The following is a 20,413-nucleotide window of genomic DNA, read 5'->3' on the forward strand; positions in this document are numbered from 1 at the left end:
CTGATCCAGAAGATATAGCAAACCTACTGGACAACAAATTCAGCTCCAGTTTTACCCCTCAAACTTGCATCAATGTAAATTATTACCATTAAATACTACACTATTAAATATTCTAATTTACCTCCAAGTTCATGCCTCTTGCTTCTAAAGTTTTAAAATTAAGAATGAATTTGCTTTCCATCTCATTCAACATATGGCTAAAATCCCCCTCTCTGTCTGACTGTGGTCCTGCCAAAATACTGAAGAAAAAAACTTTCATCTGAGCTACCATGAGCACTATGAAAATGTTCCTCTAAAAGGGTTATCTAGATTCCCATTATGAATGTCCCCCAGATGTTCAAGTGTATGTACTTTGACCATCTGTTTCATTTGGCGCATGTACCATTTAGTATTTTACAACCGAGGGGCATGAATTTAGAGGTAAATGTGAATATTAAATATTGTAATATTTAATGGTAATAATTTAAAGTGATGTCATTATTTGATGTTTATTTATATATTTAATACTGCATTTAATATGTTTTGTTAATAACTAAGTTTAACTGAAAATCGTTAATTGTATGATTGGATGTTAGTTTATGAGCACCAGTATTTGAACAGATGTTAATGGTATTAAAATTATTCCTTTAAGGCAGCTAGCTGAGGTACCAGAAGCACCAGTAAAGATTATTTGATTCAAAGCATGTTGTGGTTCCTATTTCATGTTTTTTTCTAGATTATAAAGTGGTCATTTGGTCATTTGGTTATGCCCCCTGTATCCTCTCATGTTGAATCCCCCCCCAGCAAGACTATAACCTGTCTGCCTGTCCCCTGTACCCTCTCAAGTTGAAACCTCCCCCAACAGAACTGAAACTTGTCCTGCTTGTCCCCTGGGCTCTGTCAGGTTGAGCTGTCTCAACAAGACTGCAACCTGTCCTGCATTTCCCCTGTTTCTTCTTACACTGAATCCCAAGCTGTCAGTACTCTGTCATGCCCTATGCACTGGTACCCGTCAAACTCCTCTGTGATGTGACATTGTCTGTTGCTTTTGTACACCCTTGCATAGTCACTGTAGTTTGGAGGTCCACTGTCACTGTCCTGTCAGCTGTTTGTCTATATGGCAGTACATTCTTATATTTACCATATTCTAATCCTCTATGCTATTTCCGGTAATGTGCTTTCCTGCAAAATGGTGACCATAGTTTTTATCTTATGAAAATGGGGCTTATAGCATGGTTATTATGCAAATGAGATGATTTAGTGCTATTGGCTTTGAAATGCAAGGCCAGCACAATGTATTAGCACCCCTAGTCCATGATTTGGGGCTCATTTTTACTTGTTCGTGGGCTCAGAGGTCATATAGGGTGTGACCACCTGTCAAGCCTGGCTGTGAGATTGTCAGTTAGCATCACACTACTTTCCACATCCATCATTTTACTGATAATAGACATCACACTACCCATCTGTCCAGTATGTCCATTCACGGGCTAGGTGGTCATAGGGGTGTCTACACCTGTGAAGCCTGGCCACCTTAATGCTACTTTGTGTCCTGCTACTGACCATGTGCATCTTGCTGCTGTTAATGGGTACTGCTCTATTCAGTTGCCTGTTCAGTTGCCTGTTGAGCATCATATATAGTCTGCTACATGTGGCCTTGCAGCCTGTGTGTTCTGGCTACTATTTTTTCTCATGTTATTAATTACTTAACTAATTAATTAATTTTTAATTTATTTATTTATTGTCATTTGATTACCGAGGAAAGTCCGACTATGTAGGAGCCCATTTTCAGTGCTGGCTGAGGGAAAAAAAGCTTCAAACTATTACAAAATATTTTAACAACAATAATTTTACAGTCTTCAAAAGTAATACAAAAAATTCACAGTATAAATAATTATACCAAATTAGACATAATATGAAAACATTGGTTAAGAATAGATACAAGTTATAAGACAATGATTTAATATTTAGAGAATTTTTTAACAGTTTATAGCGAAATTAAAGGTAGTAAAGCTGCTTTAAAGGGATGACTTGTAGAGGAGACAGGGAAATATGGAGACAGCAGGGGAGTAACAAGGGAATAGAAGAATCTGAAATGTTACAGAAAAAAGATGATGCAAGTGAAGAGGAAGATGAGGAAAAGGAGAAGACTAAAGGAACTGAAATAGACACTGGAAGTTGCAGAGACACAAGGACAGGTACTCAGAATGAAAGTACTCTTGTAGGTAAAAGGAAAAAAGAATGGAAAAGTAGCACAGTAGCTGAATGAGAGGAACAGACTCAAGACACAGAATGGGACAGTAGCAGTGACTGACACTGTAAAAAACAAGACAATGTGAAGTTCCTTAAAGAACTGTAAAAGAGAGAGAAGCAAGAGAAAGAGGTGCAGTAACATTAACCTTAGATTTGACAAAATTAGAAAAAGAATGCAAGTTGTTTGATGAAAAATGCCATTGTGGTGAGACAAACAGCAATAGGGTCACAAAGATGGGGTAAAACAGGTGCAGATGGATACAAACAGAAATAAAATTGTTCAGAAGCAAATCAAGGAGGGATTGAGGTTCTCGCTGTGTTGACAGTTTTTTTTTTTCAATTTGTACTGTAAGGTCTGATATGCTACCCCCCCCCCCCCATGCATCCACACTGCCACATCCAAATGCGTCCACTGCCCTGTCCTCAATGCATCCACATGGCCCAGCCCCCAGTGTATCCGCCCTACTGAAATTCAGTCTGAGATGTCCACTGTCACTCTTAACTGGCATTTAGTAGCTGTTATTCACTGCAACAAGCCCCTGTACCACAACAAGGTAGCCAGTTCCACAGAGGTCCATTAGCAAACACCACACACAGACCACCACCATAACATTTTAAACAATGCAAAACTGACAAATTAGAAAATCTAAAGATGTTAATACTCAATAAATCTAAACAAGAAACTGTACTTACTGAAGCTTTTTCCATTGTGGAGAATGCATACATTTGAGCATTTAGACCAGCTACTGCACAGGCATGTATTAAAGGTGAATATGTCACAGTTTACATGAAAAGCATGTCTTAGGGCTGATCAGACAAGATGTGCTTCAGCTTCTCCATGTCCAAATTACCATAGGAAAGTCACATGCTATATCCTTAAAAGCTATAGGTCCACCTCTATCAACCAGGAAACGCATAACGCAATTTACTGGATCTCCTCACCATTCATCCCAATATCATATTTATGGGTGACTACCCTACTATAAACTGGGAATCATACACTGCCTCAAACTTGCAAGCCCGGAGATTGCTGCACTTTGTCAACACAAGCACCCTGGACCCAACAGTCCAAATGCCCACTAGGAGTGGGAACATAAGTTAATGTAGTCATCACTAGCATGGGAAAATGCTGTACCCACCCTACTATAATGTTCTCTTTGGTGAGAACAAACCATTTTAAGCCAAACTTCCTACTATCAAGTAGTAACCCGGCAAAATTTGATGCCCCACCCCAAACCCTAAGAACACTGCTAGGTATGTGAAATTGTTCAAAGATCCTATACAACCATGTTAGAGGCACAGAGACATTTCTGCTTACCAGGAATAACCCCAGAACAAACTCATACAAGCCAGCCTGGTGGCATCCTATCAACAGGATGCACAGCAAAAGGAAGAAAATTAATGCAAAAATGACAAAATGCAACATCCAGCAGAATAAAAAAATCTACGCAAGAAACTCAGAGAACAAATCAAGTCACTATACATATCTTTCCTATTCGGTGGTACCATCCCATTTCATATCAACATCTTCTCCCTCCCAGCACCAGTATACCATTTAAGTGTCAGACAGCTTGAGTGACAACAGAACTACTCAAATACAGCCGATGCAATTCAAATGGGAAATTAAGGTAATGGCTGTAGAGCATTGATTCACTGTTCTCATTGCAAGTTACATGAATATTTCACAACAGGCCGTTCATAAGATACAAGGCAGCAAAAACAGCTATTGAGAAAAAGCAGCTTGTCAGAATCATACTACTGCACACAACTGTATTTGACTCCACACCTTCAGTGATGACAGCACACCCACTCCATGTTACAACTGAAATTAAGCAAATTTGTAAACCACATGCAACATCAGCATTACACACAAAATGAAAAAGTACAATGTAAAATGCCAGACTGGTACACAGCTACAAAACAGGCTGTAATACTACCCTTACAGCTTCCAGTGTAGCATAGCTTTACAGAAAAAAAGAAAACTGTTGCTGAAAATGTTAAATAAATAAACTGACCAGTCATTTAGTTTAGCATGCAGTGTTCTCAGCAGAACTTTATCACAGTAACACAATGAAGACCAGCTCTAAAAGAAAAAGGCCAGATGCAGCAGTGAAGGCACATGAACTATGTACACTGGGGCAACTGGAAACAAAACTCATGTCTCATGTTAGACTTTCATTACATGAGTTGTACACAATACAACAGGGTATTTAACTACAAAATACAGAGTGCAATAAGGTCAGAGCTTCCAGTCAGTGTTTCTTGAATCTGATTTCACAATTTTAGTAGCTTAAAAAGTTGGCACTGTATAGACAACGTAATACAACTAAATAGTTATATAGTGAAGTATACAGAATTGGACTTGTATCATAATATAAATTTAGAAATCATATCCAGAGGCACCAACTTTATCCCATCTTTTATGCAGCAGTGAAATTGGCCTGCCTCCCACCACACAATTTCTACCATTAAGGAAAACCACAGACTTCTCTAAAAATGATCTGAATTTAACCCCTACATGATCAGCACACCAAATGAAATGCAATCACATTACAATCATGAATTCACCTACCACGGCTAACAATAAAAGGATACACAGTGATTTGACTGCAATCCTGTTAATACCACTAAAAATACTACAAAAAAATGACATATGCCCCCCCCCCCACACCGTATTTTATTCACTAGATGTTATGCAAGGTGAAATATTTAGTGATAGAAAAAATTAGTAGAAAGTGCTCTTGAATACAAATATTTCAAGAACGGGCAATACTGCCCTTCTAGCCTGGCCATATACCAAAACAGCTGATCCCATAATGTGTCCAGGATGTTCTCAAAAATATCTAACCTAGTGCTTACTTTAATGTAATCTGGTAGTCTATTCATGCATCAGCATCTCTGTCAGAGAAAAAAAAATAGCCTACTTCTCATTGTTAAAGAATCTTCTACATAGGTTGTCTGATTTTCTATTTGATAACCACAAACATTTCCAGAGATAGTTGTCTCTAAATGCTCTGTATACCTGAATATGGTTTCCTCTTAAATATCTGTCTCACTGTACAAGTTCACCTACTTTAGTGTTATAGTTTCATAGGCGAATACCAAGCTAAGCCTTGCCAATAACCTGAGATCAGACCCTGTACCTTTTACCAATGAGGCAAACTTAAATTTTCAAATTCATGGATACCATTGGTGTATTTCCACTGACTCTTTCCTGTTTTCTCATGCTTGTTTTCCTATAAGGTGTCCATATTATTTCATGTTCAAGTTAATGAATGACTTCATTTCTGATTTCCTAGACTTTATAAATCTCTTATGCAACTTATAGTTCATTAAACAATTGGGTGATATGATTAGAAAAACTCAAAAGCTGGATCTACCCATACACAGGTCATTAAATGAATGTATAGTTTCAACCACTGTGTGCTGTATTAAATATTTATCTTTCAGTGTGCATTTTTGGGAGACTCACATGCTTAGTTTTTGTTTCATTAGCACATGCTCAAGCCCAGCATCTGATATGGGAGGGATCCATATCTCTCAACTTTCCAGAGTTCTGCAAAATGTCCAGATCTTTGCCTCATATTGTTGACATTCCTTATTACAGGTTTCTGGCAACTAACTAAGGACTGAAGTCACAGAACAATGGCATGCAGTTGATTTTCAGACCTTATGTCTTTCAGAAAATGCATATAAAACTAAATCTTGTTATTTCTAGCAATTTTCTAAGTTTATAAGAGCAATATTTAAAATATGTCCCTATTTTCTATGGCTTTTGCCCCCCTCCCCTCATATATATTTGGATTTGTCCAATTTGATACCTTGCATTAAGATGGAAGTAGTGTCCAGATCTTTGCTTTATATCTTTGGCTTGTTGCTCACCTCTGCAGCTGAGGACTGAAGTCAGTAAATAGTGACTTATGTCTGAGTTTCAGACTTTATATCCTTCAGAAAATACATGTTAGCATACATCCTGTTATTCTAGCAATCGTCTAAGTTGATAAGAGCATTATTTAAAATCTGCACCACCCTGCCTTATCTATTTTTTTCCAGCATATATAGAATCAGTGGACATGGGCATGAGATGAGAGTTACAGATCATGGGACAGCATCCTGTAGAGATTTTGGAGATTTTACTGTGCTCCAAAGTAAATTCGCTGAACAAGGAAGAGGAGAAAAAATAATCAGCAAGCCAACTTACATAACATGTGGTCACTCATGGAGTAATGGCTCGGTCACCTTAGCAGCTCCAAAACAAGGAGAAGGATTCAACTGTGGCTGTATTTAACGGGAGTTAAACTGTCTGCCAAATACAATCACCCCTCATCCAAGCAAAGCAGGCAGAAAGATAAAAAGTGAACCAACGATTTTATGCCTGCTGTTGTCCTTGCACCTGACTGCAACCTCCAATTGCAATTGAATATCCCATGGTTGAAATGGAAAAATGTACCATTTTGTTGGTACATTTTCCGATTTCAACAAAATAACAGGGCAGTGAATTTTTGTTATTTATTTATTTATTTTTAATGAAGTTCTGAACAGACTGGTATAGTTTTTTGTCTTCATGTATTTGCTTTTTAGTATCATCTAAGGGAAGAATTTTTAGAAAAGTCCAGTTATTCAATGATAGGGTAGTAATGAACATTTCTGTGTTAAACTCAGAAAGACTGCATGTAGTTTTGTAAACATGCTGTTAAGTGGATGTATGAGATATCTGGTTCTGTAGATTGGGAGATGTTCACTGAGAGAGTCTTACATTGGATCCAGTCTAATAGGAAATGTGATGCCTTGCTATAATGCTATAAGGTTTGAGGCTATTAATTAGTTGTGTAAAACCATATAAGTTCATGCAGGATATAGGGGAGTTATAGCTTACGTCCAACCAACTGACATTCACATCATCTAGTAGTACTTTTTCTCATGGGATTGTTATGGATATTCATTGTAGGATATCTTCCAGTATAGCTGTATTGTCACCAGGAGGGATGTAAAAGACAGCATTTAATAATAAGAATTGAATTTTGGTATTGGTGTCTTGTAAGAGGAAATGTGTTAGTTGTTGGGAAATATTAAAGTAATACAACAAGCGTTCCCCTTTATACAGTCATTACAGATATTATTGTTGGGGGTGTTATTTTGGAGTTGTTTATGCTGTGTTTAAGCCAAGTTTCAGTTACAGTGAGCATATTAGTCTAACATTGGGTAATGCAGGCATGTAGTTCATCAGTTTTATTTCTTATGCTTGTGACATTTATGGTAGCAAAAATTAGATTACCTGTGTTGGGGGTTGACCATTGTGGGCTTAGAGAATTGTGTGGGAGAGAATTATCTTGGTGTTCATTGTGATAGGTGGGGCCAGCATTAGGGTGAATGTCCCCTCCTGGAAGGACTTTAATATAGTGGGGAATTATTGTTTTTGGAGAGTATTTTTTCACTTAGTTTTGTTTTGGTTTGGGTTGAAATGGAGTTAGTCATTCTATATTTGGTGTAAAAGTGAGGGATGTTGTTAAATAGGTTTGGTGTGATGTGGAAAGTGTAGGGAGGCAGTATGAATAGGTGGGTGTGGCAGAGTTCGAGAGATGTTGAGAACTATTATAGTCATGGCAGGATGAGAGATGGCTCAGAAGTAGGAGGAGAATAGAGAATAAGCTGAGGAGTAGTATGATTAAGTAAAAGGATCTCTATTTTATTGATGGCAGGTAGTGGGGAAGTAGGGATCAAAAAGGAAAAAGAAGTTGCTGGGCAATAGGATATTTAGTAGTGGTGGAGTATAAAAGCTGAAAAAGGATAGTTAGGAAAAAAGTATTTTCTATGAAGGAAGAGAGTTAGGTTGTTGTGGTATTTTCTCTGGAATGTAAGGAATAGATGGGTTTAAAAGGCTAGAGTGTAGGAAGAAGTGAGGGTTTATTTGGGAAAAGTAGAAGATACAATGTAGAATAGATCGATATTGTTACAGAGTTGTGTGAATATGAATGAATGTAGTGCAAAGCAGTATGGGAGGGGAGAAATGTAGTTGGGAATGGTGCTAAAACATTAAAAGGAATTTGGGAATTAGGTAAAAAGAAACAGAAATGTTTGTATGATAGTAGTGTAGTTGTTTGGGGAGGGTTAGTGATTATAGTCACAAGTGAAATGTTTATGTGGGATGCATAATAGTAGAGTAAGCAGAAGTCAATATGAATTAGGAAAAGGGGCAAGAAATAAAATTGAGCATAGCTGGCTTCCATCTTCAGGTCAAAAGCTATATACAGTGTTATTTATTGGTTTAGAGAAAAAACAGTGGTTAGCTTAGTAAGTGATCCTTAGAATGCAAGGATTACTTCTGGGGGGTGGGTGGATGTTACAGACACTTTCCAGTACAGGGGAAGGCACATATTTGACTAGCTGAGGTTAATACACATGAAGGTTCTTCATGTTAATTATGCTTACATTGCACAATGGCAAAAGTCTCAGTACAAAAGTTTGTGCCTGCTTGTTTTCAAACAATATCATATTCATATTTTATATACCATATTCATGACTCATGGAGTCATCCTAATGACAACACAGCCTCTGCAGGCACAGATTCTGTCAAAGCTCCCATTTGGAGCAGCATGGAGTGAAAATCCTTTTTGACCTTTTGTATTGGATCAATGGCTGCACCTGTGGGGGGACTTTGAGAGAACCCTTAAAGACAGTGAATGGTGTCACTATCATCCTCTGCCCTGTTAAGTAGTGTTGGCATAAACACAGTGACCTGAAGAGGTCTCGCCCAGACATTCTCAGCCAATGGGAAAAAGAGACTTGGGGGAGGGCACCCTTTTATTGTAACTATTCTGTTCTTGCATAGTCACTGCATAGTAGGGCTTGCACATGTGTCTATAAATGCCTTCTGATGTCAGGGATATACTAAGCACATTGATTACTATCTGTTTTATGTTTTACAACACCAAAGGAGGTTGAAGAAAATTAAGTTGCCTGTGAGAAGCGGCAGGCCTGGCTCTCCAGAAAGTGGGATAAGTATAGTGTATTTATGGCAGTAATGCAATATTTTAATAAACTGAACAATATCTTATTGAACATTTGTAATTTTGTCTTATTTTCTCTATGTCTTTTTATTATTTTGCTTTGTTGGTTTGTTTTTTTCTCTATTTACTGTAATATTTTAATAAACTGTGCAGTATATAACTGAACAACTGCATATGCTGTCTTTCTTTTTATGTCCTTTCCATTTCACTTTTATTATCTTAATTGTTGTCTTGTTTTTCTCCATTTATATTTATTTTCTTTTTCTGCAGGATTAGCTGAGATGCAAGCAGAGGTGAGGCAATGGCCACCATGCTCTGCACTGACCACCATGCTGACTACCATGTCTCCAGCAGTGCCTAGGCCTGTCTCTCTGCAGGGGGGATGAAGATAACCTGGGGAACATGATCTGAAGGGCTCACTGGTAGCCTCTATTGTCACTTCTCTGGGGCAATAGCAACTCTTCTGAGAGTGTTGTGCAGGAGTCCACCTGGGTCATCTGGCATGAGGATCAGTGGGTGGTGAGGACTGAAGTGGAATTGCAGCTTGATGCCTAAGTGACACCCAAGAGGACATCCTCATGTGACCTTTAGAGTTGTATACACATCTGGCCCTGACCATTGGGCTGTCACAGATGTAGCCCACCCATGTCAGCCTTGGAGGTCCCTGGCTTCTGGGTGGGTTCCTCTGCCAGTCAGCTTGTCAGGCCTTTATCACCCCTCCCAATTCCCCATCATTATGTTCCCCATACTTTCTGTCATTCCCCATCCTTTCTTTGTAGTTATACCTTTCTGTCTGCAGTTGTCCACCCTCTGTTGGTCTGCATCACTCCATTGCTGCCCTGTTATGTGCCACTATATGACATGCCAGTTTTTGCCTGTGTTCAATGTTTTTTCTTGCTTCCTTCCATATACCCTGCCTGCACCTTCCTTATGCTACCTTTCCCTCTGGACAGCTACAAAAATACAAACCAAGGGTACTTGTCCCAAAAAATACTCCCTCACCACTCTTCCCTTCTCATTCCCCTTCTTTATATTCCTCCGTTTCGTCTTCCCCTTTTCAGTCTGATCTATCTCTTAATTTTCTACCCATTCATAAAATAAAATCACTTGTTGTGTTCCCCTGCATTGGGCTGCCCACTCTGTACATATAGAGACTATTGAGTGCTTCAATATGCATGTGAGCATGCATAGATTTGGACACTCTACCGGCATGCTGTTTTCCCAGGTTGCATGATGGCTAATAACCCAGTGGTTAGTTGTGTTATCATGGCTGTAATGATTCATTGTGTAGCATTGTCCCTGGCATGAATGCTTTATGGTGGCACTCCTAATCCCTGGTGGGCTTCATCACAGTATCTTCTTCATGTTTACCACTGCACAATATGTTATGCTCTTTTCTGAATACCCTTCAGTCTCTCAAAATGTTATACATTAAGTAACACATAACCATTTACTATTTTAAGCAATACTATTACTTCCTAAATTGTCTAATTTACATGTCAAAGCATTTATGGGATGGATTGTCGAAAATATTTTTTTTATTTTGAATTAGCATATACATTATATTACCTTATACATTATATTGCCTAAAAACAAACATTAGAGTCCTATTAGCAAAGAGTGACTGCATAGTGCTTATGTTTTTTATAAGCACTACTAGATTTTAAAACTCAGAACTCTGCAAAATTAATGTGTTCAATATTAGAAACTTACTTTTACTGCGGCAAGTTTGGAGGCATTCATTTTCTGTATTAAACCTGTTTTCATTTCCATCACAACCGCCATACCAGAACAGTTTGCATGCATCAAGCTTTTTATCATAATACCATTTCTGATGATAGGACCCACAGAACATGCCATGCGTCATATCCAAGAGGCAACGCTCTTCATCTAAAATGATCAAAATATTAGTTTTTAATATCAACTCTTTAATAATTTAATGGATAAATCATGTGAGCTCTTTAAGATAAATGATACAGTACTTCAAAAACTGATCATTTTATTTTTATTTTTTTTGTCTGTATACTAACCATCATATGAAACATGCTGATAAACTTAATTTAGGGAGAAAAAAATGTTGTTGCTGAACAGAAATAAATAGACTGATGTAGCTCACAACTGAATATTAAATACATTTCATAAAACTCCACTCATAAAGTACCAAAACAAAAACTACTCAAAGATAAAAATAGACTAGAGGACAAAACCAAACCCGACAAAAACAAATCCGTTTAATGAAGCACTTTTTGTTACAGTGATACTGTAACTTCATCAGATACAAAGACAGCTTTTACGAAATTCTTTTATGTTGTGTGTTATGTTTTGGCTTTTCTCAGTTAGGGGTCGCCACAGCAGAACTCCGGTCCGCAAATGATTGGCAGTAGATTTTTACGTGCCGAATTGCCAGCTCTGACGCACAACTTTCAACGAAGGTACGCCCATTCATGCATGTCTCCATGCAGAAGACGCTCTAGCTGAGAATCGAACAGGACAACGTCTTATTGTGAGGCGACAACGCTACCGCAGCACCACCACCGCAGTTACGACATTCTTTTATAATGATTCTAAAGTCATATGATCACAAACACCATTCAGCTAACTACATTTCATGAAACTAAACATATTAAAAAGTAAATTAATTAATGCCCTGAAGAATGTTCCAGTTAATTATACATGCGATTTTTAGATGTAATTTCTGGTCATTGTGGTGATTTCATTGCAATTTTATTCTGTATCAATATATTTTGAAAATTAAAACAGATTCTAGGCACAGAACACTCAATAATGCAATCTGAGAATATTAAATGTGAGCAGAAAATCTATCTTGTGGTGAATTTTGTTTGTTGGCCTAAAGTAGAAAATTCCTTGAAAGTCCCATGCTTTTTCAGTACTCAGACAGTGTAAATTCTGGTGTTAACTGGTATGCTTTCCTGAAATAATAGAAAATCAGTGTCTCTGACAAAAAGACTCTTATGGTCCTATGGCAGGCATGCAGAGAGAGTGGCAGCCCAAAGATGGATGTTATGCTATCTCTCGTTATACAAAAGTAGTGGAGGGCATAAATAACTAGAGGATGGGGGAAGGGCATACCACTGAATACTGTGGAGGGTTTAGAGTAAGATTTGCCCCCCCCTTTTGCTCTGTATCAGGAAGCAGTACACAAAAGGCTAGTGAATCTGTCAGAATCTTTCATAAATGCCTCCCTCATTAATCCTTATAATCATAAGTATTCCAGGAAGTTGCTAGAAGACTATATTTTTACTCACTGTATTGTACCTTACTTCCAGTAGTACAGACTGATGGTATAAGTAACCATTAGACAACTTATCCATATCCTTACCCGAATGCATTTCGAATCAGTGTTTATATCTATTATGTACCTCTATGTTAACTTAATACCTACCATCCTTATTTGCAGGAAAAACAACTCCAAACCTTTAGCTTTCTCTCAAATTAGCACGCCACTGCTTGCTGTAAATGTACAATATCTATTAACACTATAGATTTCCTTATCAGCCTTCAATATGTACAATATCTATTAACGCTATAGATTTCCTTATCAGCCTTCAATACTTAACATTTTTTCATCTGACAACTAGGGCTCAGTTTCAGTCACCCCACTGTACAGAAATGTACCTTAAAACAGATCTACCATCCTACTAAAAGTATGAAATTAAGTGTAATAACATTTGTTCCTTTCTTACAAAGTAATTAGTCCCAGGATTGTACATTGTTTTTTATGTTGCACTGTAGGATCATATTACATGAAGGTCTTTCTGTTTTATGATGTTATGGGCTTTGCTGAGGTATAGTAACATCTCAACAACAAGGACTTACCAGTTTTAATTATATTTAAATTAGAAACACAGTTACCAAAGTTGAGTAAATTGAGTTGGTAAGACACTGATGCATAAGATTATGCTGTTAGCTATCAATACGACTTAAGATTCAATAGCTTTACCAGCATCTGCCACAAAATGTCTTTGACAAATTTCTTTACAGTGGAAGGGAGAATAACAAGTATGTAATTGTCTTACAGTTTCCCACATCCACCTTTGTGCAAGCACATCCCCTCTGCCAGCATTCAGTCTTTAATATCCCCCCTGCCAACATTCAGTCTTTAATATCCCCCCTGCCAACATTCAGTCTTTAATATCCCCCTACCAACATTCAGTCTTTAATATCCCCGCTGCCAGCATTCAGTCTTTAATATCCCCTGCCAACATTCAGTCTTTACTATCCCCCCTGCCAGCATTCAGTCTTTAATATCCCCCCTGCCAACATTCAGTCTTTAATATCCCCCCTGCCAACATTCAGTCTTTAATATCCCCCCTGCCAACATTCAGTCTTTAATATCCCCCTGCCAGCATTCAGTCTTTAATATCCCCCTGCCAGCATTCAGTCTTTAATATGCCCCCTGCCAACATTCAGTCTTTAATATCCCCCCTGCCAGCATTCAGTCTTTAATATCCCCACTGCCAACATTCAGTCTTTAATATCCCCCCTGCCAGCATTCAGTCTTTAATATCCCCCCTGCCAACATTCAGTCTTTAATATCCCCCCTGCCAACATTCAGTCTTTAATATCCCCCATGCCAACATTGAGTCTTTAATATCCCCCCTGCCAACATTCAGTCTTTAATAGTACATTCATTTCTAAGTAGAGATGGCACCATTCTGCCAGTAGCTCACTAAGCACCATTGCCATCTCATAGTGGGCACAGATGCAACTCATCTGTGCCTTGTGCATTTTCTCTCTATGAAAGCTCTCTGCTCTGTTTTTCCTTCCCTAGTCATTTTTTTCTCTGTCTGTCTCCATTATACCTAATCCACCTTCCAATGTGAGTAGCTTGTCTCACTTCTGTATAGAGATAGATAGGAAGAGCTCATTCCATTTTTCTGTCTGGTCTGTAGTGTTATTTACTTCTTCCAACTCTCTATTAATGTAATGCCCTTTCCGATAGTCTTATATTCTTCAGTATATCTAAAGTATATTTTATTCCTCCATTTCCTTCTGAGCTAGCTTGTGCTATGGTGTAGAGGGACAAAGCCTTGTCTATGGCCCAGGTGACCTGGGTTTGATTAACATCTCAGGTGTCTGAGGTGCGGGCAAGGAAGGATATCTGTGTACATCCTGAGGGGTGAGGGCACACAGGTGCATTGACAATCAATCCCTGGTAGATATTGGGGCATGTGTGGGCGTTGTCATCCTAGGGGGGGGGATGAAGGATATTGGCTAAGTCACTGCTGAGTCAAGACGAGGCACCAAAATGTCCCCATGGCACATCTGTCCATGGGCATCTATGGATGTGCATAAGGAAGGGGAAATTAGGGCATAAAAGAAAAATAAATACTCCTCAGTGCAATATGACACAGCTTCAGGTGCTTTGATCTCCTCAGTGGCCCTAAACATGGATTGGAATAAGTCTGGTAGAGGAGAAAGAGCCTGATAGATCTAATGGATGAGAAGAGACTAAGGTGTCAGATAAGGGTAACTGCAATTGACACTCCTCTCTTACTGGCTGTTGGCATATTATCACAGAGCAATGCATTCAGGGACTGCTTAGTGAAAGTTACTGCTTAAAAGTTGGCATGCAGCAATGGGGCAACATGCATTTCACAGTTTTGCTTTATTAAAATATATTACTGTGGCAAAAAATAACCAGATTTAATACAAGAAAACTTAAACCTCAAAAGCTGGCAATCAGTGTTTTTAGGGCAGCAATCTCTCACTGTACCCCTACCCACTGCTACTTATATATTGCACAACCAGTGAGAAAAAGTAAATCAAATTTATGTAAACTGACTGCTTCTAATAAGTAGTATCCTATAAAAGGACACAGAAAACATTAAATAAATAGCTCCTTGGATGTATGCCCAAAAATCTGTCAATGACTAGGACCTTGACTAATGGAAGATAAAAACATATGCAACCTTCCAACAGTTTTCTGTTTCTACCTAGCATTCATGTTATTTATCACTGTATTTTCCAGAATATGGATGTTTATGACTGCTTTTCTTTTGCATACTGCGACACTACTCTGTGGATTGGAAACCACATGTGCACGATTACTCTTGATCAGTGGATCTCTCCATTAAACTACTGTCAGCAGATTCAACACCTGAAAATCAAGACAACCATTTCACATCACTGCACAGTCCCAGGGGGATGAGATTATGCTTATCAAGTACAAAATACTCTGGCTAGTTGTGTGTCTTACTCCTGGCTGACAGGTGCTGAATCCTTTGTCTGTACACCATGTTGTTAGGCACTGATTGAGTCAAAAATTAATCCTGACATGCTGCTTTGGGAGGATTTTGCTAAGCAGCTGTGTTTTTTTCCATACTTATTATCAAATCGGTAATCTTGCTAAACCAACCCCTTTAAACTACTAACTACAACATAAACCCAGATTTTGTAATAATTACTCTTTGCCCGTTTAACTAGTTGAGATGTTCCTAATTTTGATTTTAGTCAGGTATAACATTGTACAAACTCTTTACAAAGTCCAGGAAGTTATGTGTCTGTTTTACATGTAATAGAGTTACCAATTATTAGGATGCTTTTGGAGTTGTCAGGTTACGTTTACCTTTTGGCTTGGTTCAGATTTAGCCCTAGGTATTTTGTTATTATGGAATCCCATGCTACCATGTGATAGTGACTGTCTATGTGTGATTTACTGAGGTCATGTGAGGTCTGTGCAGTGTCTTATTTTTATTTATCATTTATTACCTAATTAAGTGGTTTGGTCTGTGGACCCCTTTCGGTGATGATTTGAATCATGATTGCTTAGGTCAATACAACATATATATAGATGGGTATCCAGATGGTTTTGCTGACTTTATTGCTTCTTAGAATGTATATTTATTTACTTTTTTGCTTTTGATTACTGGGAAAGTCTAACTGGGCAGACAAGAAACTTTTCAGTGAAAACCTGAGGAGATAAGGTCCAAAAACAATATATCTACAGTAGAGACTTGTATAAAAAAAGGATTAATTAAATGGAAAACCAATAGTTGGACACTAGGGACAATAAAAAATAAATATTTTTTAGCAGTGTAATATAGATACACAATAATCATATTATTTGCAAGAGAACATTGTTATGTAAGTGTGATAGATATTATAACAATATTATGTTAACAAATATCACAGTGTAGAAAGATAACTCGGAATGGAAAAAGAACTGTACATGAAAGCTTTTCCATTTGTATTTGTCTGAACTTCTGCATTAGAGATTGATGTTTTCCTATGGTCACAAGGAAGGGCTAATGCCAAAATTTTAACGGTAGTGTTCTGGATATACATGCATCTCTCTCACATATTTAAGGTCTGATCATTAAGGAGCATATTTTCTGTGAGAATGTCAGTACTCATGTTGCCTGAGATAACCATAACCTACTAAACAGTTAGCTCATGTAAAACCAGCTTATCTAAGTTTAAGTTAATGTGTCGCTACTTCAAAACAAAACAAACAAAAAAAAAGCAACAGATACATGTATTTATAGTTAAAACGAAATAAGAAACACTGAAAAATGATATCTGTCAATAGCTGCTTTGTAGTACAGTGCTAGATTTTGATGCTAACTCATTTTAAAGTTAAGCTGATGAAAAGATTAAACTAATTAGTACTGTGAGGATAGGATTTTGAAGGTAATTGAAGTTTTCTTAGTTATTTTAAAGTTAAGCTGATGAAAAGATTAAACTAATTAGTATTGTGAAGATAGGATTTTGAAGGTAATTGAAGTTTTCTTAGTTATTTTAAAGTTAAGCTGATGAAAAGATTAAACTAATTAGTATTGTGAGGATAGGATTTTGAAGGTAATTGAAGTTTTCTTAGTTTGAAGGCCTTCACAATATGATTTTGTAGTGATAACAAGCCATACCTTACTCATGGAGTGCCTGTTGCACTTCCCCATATGGCACCTGTGAACCTTTAAGTTAAGGCAAAAGAGATGCTTTCCCTGATCAGGCTCTCAACAATGCAAGTCAGCTCTGTTCTCATTCTACACCTTGCACCACCAAACTGAGAAGCACCAACAAAAAAAAAAAAACACTAAGAAACCTCTACTAATGTGACAGTGACAAGTATCTTGCTACAGTTAAATACAAACTTCACCTGTGATATCAAATGGATTACTGTCATTCATTTCTCAATACTGGCACTACACTAGACCATACATTGAGCACTGAGACATACTGGCAAATGCAATGCCTGCATTCAGAAACTGAATGCAGTAATAAAAATCATTCACCCTGATATATTATGCCTATGGTGGCTGCCCTTCACCCCATCCTTGTTACACCTCTAATCGCAAGTAACATATGACTTTTAAAGTTAAATTAGCAAAACAATCAGATAATTCAGGAGCCAGTGGTCTTAACAATGCAACATGAAAAGGGTTGGTCAGACGAAGAAATCAAATTTATTCACACAGCAGTTTGTTCTGCCATCTAGTACTTGTTTTCCTTGCTAAGTTAAGCACAAATATGAGTATCCAGCCCCTCCTACAATTCACAAGCTACTAATCTTCCTTTTGTCTCACTAAGAAATAACAAGCTTGCATCTTCTTTAACATATAACTTTTAGAGTTTGAGAATCTAAATGCACACATGCACAAATAAAACAGAAAATCAGACATCAAGCTTATTCAAACAATAATTAACAGTTTATTCTAGTTATATAATGAAGGGAGAATAGGAAGAGTGTAATGGTTATAAAGCAATGAGTGGGAGACAATACAGAAGTGATGGTTTATGATGAGGTAAGAGTAGTGTAGAAAGACAGTAAGAGATAGACTATTAAAATGTACAAATAGCAATCTGGCAGAGAGGTAGAAATTACCAGGGCTATAAGCTTGTTTGTTTGTATTATTGTCCATTTACGTTTCCTGATTTACCTTTTCAGTTGTCTCATAACATTTAAAGCATAAATGACATACTAGTTTAAATGTCACTGAGTAGATAATATTTTTGTGTAATATTAGCTGTCTAAAATAAAATGCAGTGCAGAAGTTAATATAGCTGTAGAATATTTTCTAAAACAGTTTAAAAAAGTAGAAAAGAAAGAAATCATAGCAAAATAAATATAGCCCAGGCTATACATGCTGCTTTTTGCAGCTTGATGCTTAACAACAGTAATTATGACTTTTCAAGTAGAGATCCTTCAAAAGAAATATGGTATTTAGACCTATTTTAAAGGGTGGCCTTTTAAAAGAAGTAACAAATACCACAGTGGTAAATGATATAGACAATGGTCACAAGGAAGATGAAACCAAAAGACAAGCTATGGTACTCCCTTTTAATGATGAGGCGGTGAAATTAAAAACTATGATTCAAGAAACCTGGAATACTGTGTTTAATAGAGGGTTTTTGCCTATTTTAGGCAGTGGTCCAGTGTTTACCAATAGTAGGGGAATGAACCTAAAGGAATTACTGGAAAATGATGTGGACAAGAATGTATATAAAATGTCCAGGATGAATAAATGTGGTTTGTGTTCCACCTGTAAATATATCAATGATGGACCCTATGTAGCAATACAAAATTACAAGAGAACCATTTGATGTCCCGGGTTTGGCAACTGTAACACAAAGCTGGTTGTTTACATTGCAACTTGTCTTAATTGTACAACATTTTAAGTAGGAAAACCATAAGGAAATTAAGGACACGTATTTTGGAGCATGTCAGGGACATTAGAAACAAAAAAGCCACTAGCCTACTTTTTATACATAGTCAAAATTGTGGTGATTTTAAAAGATTTATATTTTTTATGATTAACAGAGTTACCCACAATGTGAAGGGTGGTGATGATAAAAATCTTTTAGAAGTTAAGGAGTGTTTGTGGCAATTAAGACTCAATGTGTCTAGTGCCCCTGGAGTAAATTAACATATTTATATATCCAGTATACTAAAACTAAAATCACATTTGGTTTAAATGTTGGTATGCCTTTTCTTATATTCCATGTATTTTTAGGATGTAAACATTCAAGTTGTATATGCAGTTCATTAACTTTTTAACTTTTTAATTACTTAAATTACCCAGAGTTTATCAAATAACAATTTGTATTTATTGTTAAATGATTTGGGTGCTTTTAGATGGTACAGGTGCTTTTACAACACTTATTAATTTATGTAAACAATTAATGTTGGCACTTGATTGATGAATTTTTAATGGTCACAAGGGGGTGTGTTTATTAATTGTACTCCTATAAAGCCAAGGGAATACAGAAAGTACAGTTGTGTACCTACCATAAATGTAAATGTTCGAGTGTAATCACTGTTGTAGTCATTACACTTGTGTTATCCTGCTGGCAGGCTACCCGCAGTTGGCCTGAATTTCAAAGTCTAGGTCCGGCATCAGTTGCTGTCGCCTCTTCCCTGACCTCAGTGCACCAGGGGTATAAAAGATGCAGCCGATGCCATTTTCTTCAGTTTTTCTTGCCCCAGATGGCAGGTGCCCCCAAATTGGTAGGCTGAAAATTATGCCAATAAGTATGCATGCACAAAATAAACATTTCCTTCATCTACAAGCAAATACACCACATAGGTTGTATAGGATAGAGAAGTGCAGATAAGTCCCAGCAAAGAAAAGGGGGATGGTGGGTAGTAACCTGGACTGCAACAGTGAATACACTCGAACATCTACATTTATGGTAGGTACACAACTGTACTATGTTCATCGTGCTTCACTGTTGCAGTCTTTACACTTGAGTTGAATCCCAAAGCTGAGATTGGGTGGCTGGGTCTAAATAGGATTAGGAGAGGCTATAAGGCCCTGCAGAACTGCATGGCAAAGCCTGCTCTGGATTTAGAGTAGAGAGGTAAGTGGTAGTGCTTGGTAAAAGTGTGCACTGAACTCCAGGTTGCAGCCTCTAAAATGTCTTTGGTTGGTACTCCTCTGAGGAAGGCTGCTGAAGTGGCTGCTGCTCTGGTTGAATGAGGCCTAGTGCCCTTAGGCACTGATTTGCCATGTTGTGAATAGCAGAAACGAATGCAGTGGCCTATCCATTTTGAAAAAGTCTGCTTTGAGATAGCCTTTCCTTGTGATCCTGCAGCATATGCTACTAAGAGTTGCTCAGTCTTTCTGAAAGCTTTAGTTCTGTCCAAGTAGAAGCGTAGCTGTCTGTCCAAAGAATGCAGGAGTCTCTCACCCTTATTCTGTGGGTTTGGATAAAAG

At 37.6% G+C, this 20,413-nt stretch overlaps 1 protein-coding gene across 2 annotated transcripts in view; it reads right to left on the minus strand.

Annotated features, from left to right (window-relative positions):
• The window catches only part of LOC122796489 (actinia tenebrosa protease inhibitors-like), a 234,641-nt gene that overhangs the window by 113,336 nt on the left and 100,892 nt on the right, over nt 1-20,413 (minus strand). The window contains exon 3 of one of the 2 annotated variants that reach the window (XM_044065012.1): nt 10,950-11,126. The exons of the other annotated variant lie outside the window; for it this stretch is intronic. Within the exon in view, the coding sequence (XP_043920947.1) occupies nt 10,950-11,126 (177 nt within the window). The remainder of the gene's footprint in view (nt 1-10,949; nt 11,127-20,413) is intronic. 2 annotated transcript variants of the gene reach the window in all.

This window comes from Protopterus annectens, chromosome 3.part0 (genome assembly GCF_019279795.1).
Source record: "Protopterus annectens isolate FY-2018-M chromosome 3.part0, PAN1.0, whole genome shotgun sequence".
In the NCBI taxonomy this organism is placed as follows: domain Eukaryota; kingdom Metazoa; phylum Chordata; order Ceratodontiformes; family Protopteridae; genus Protopterus; species Protopterus annectens.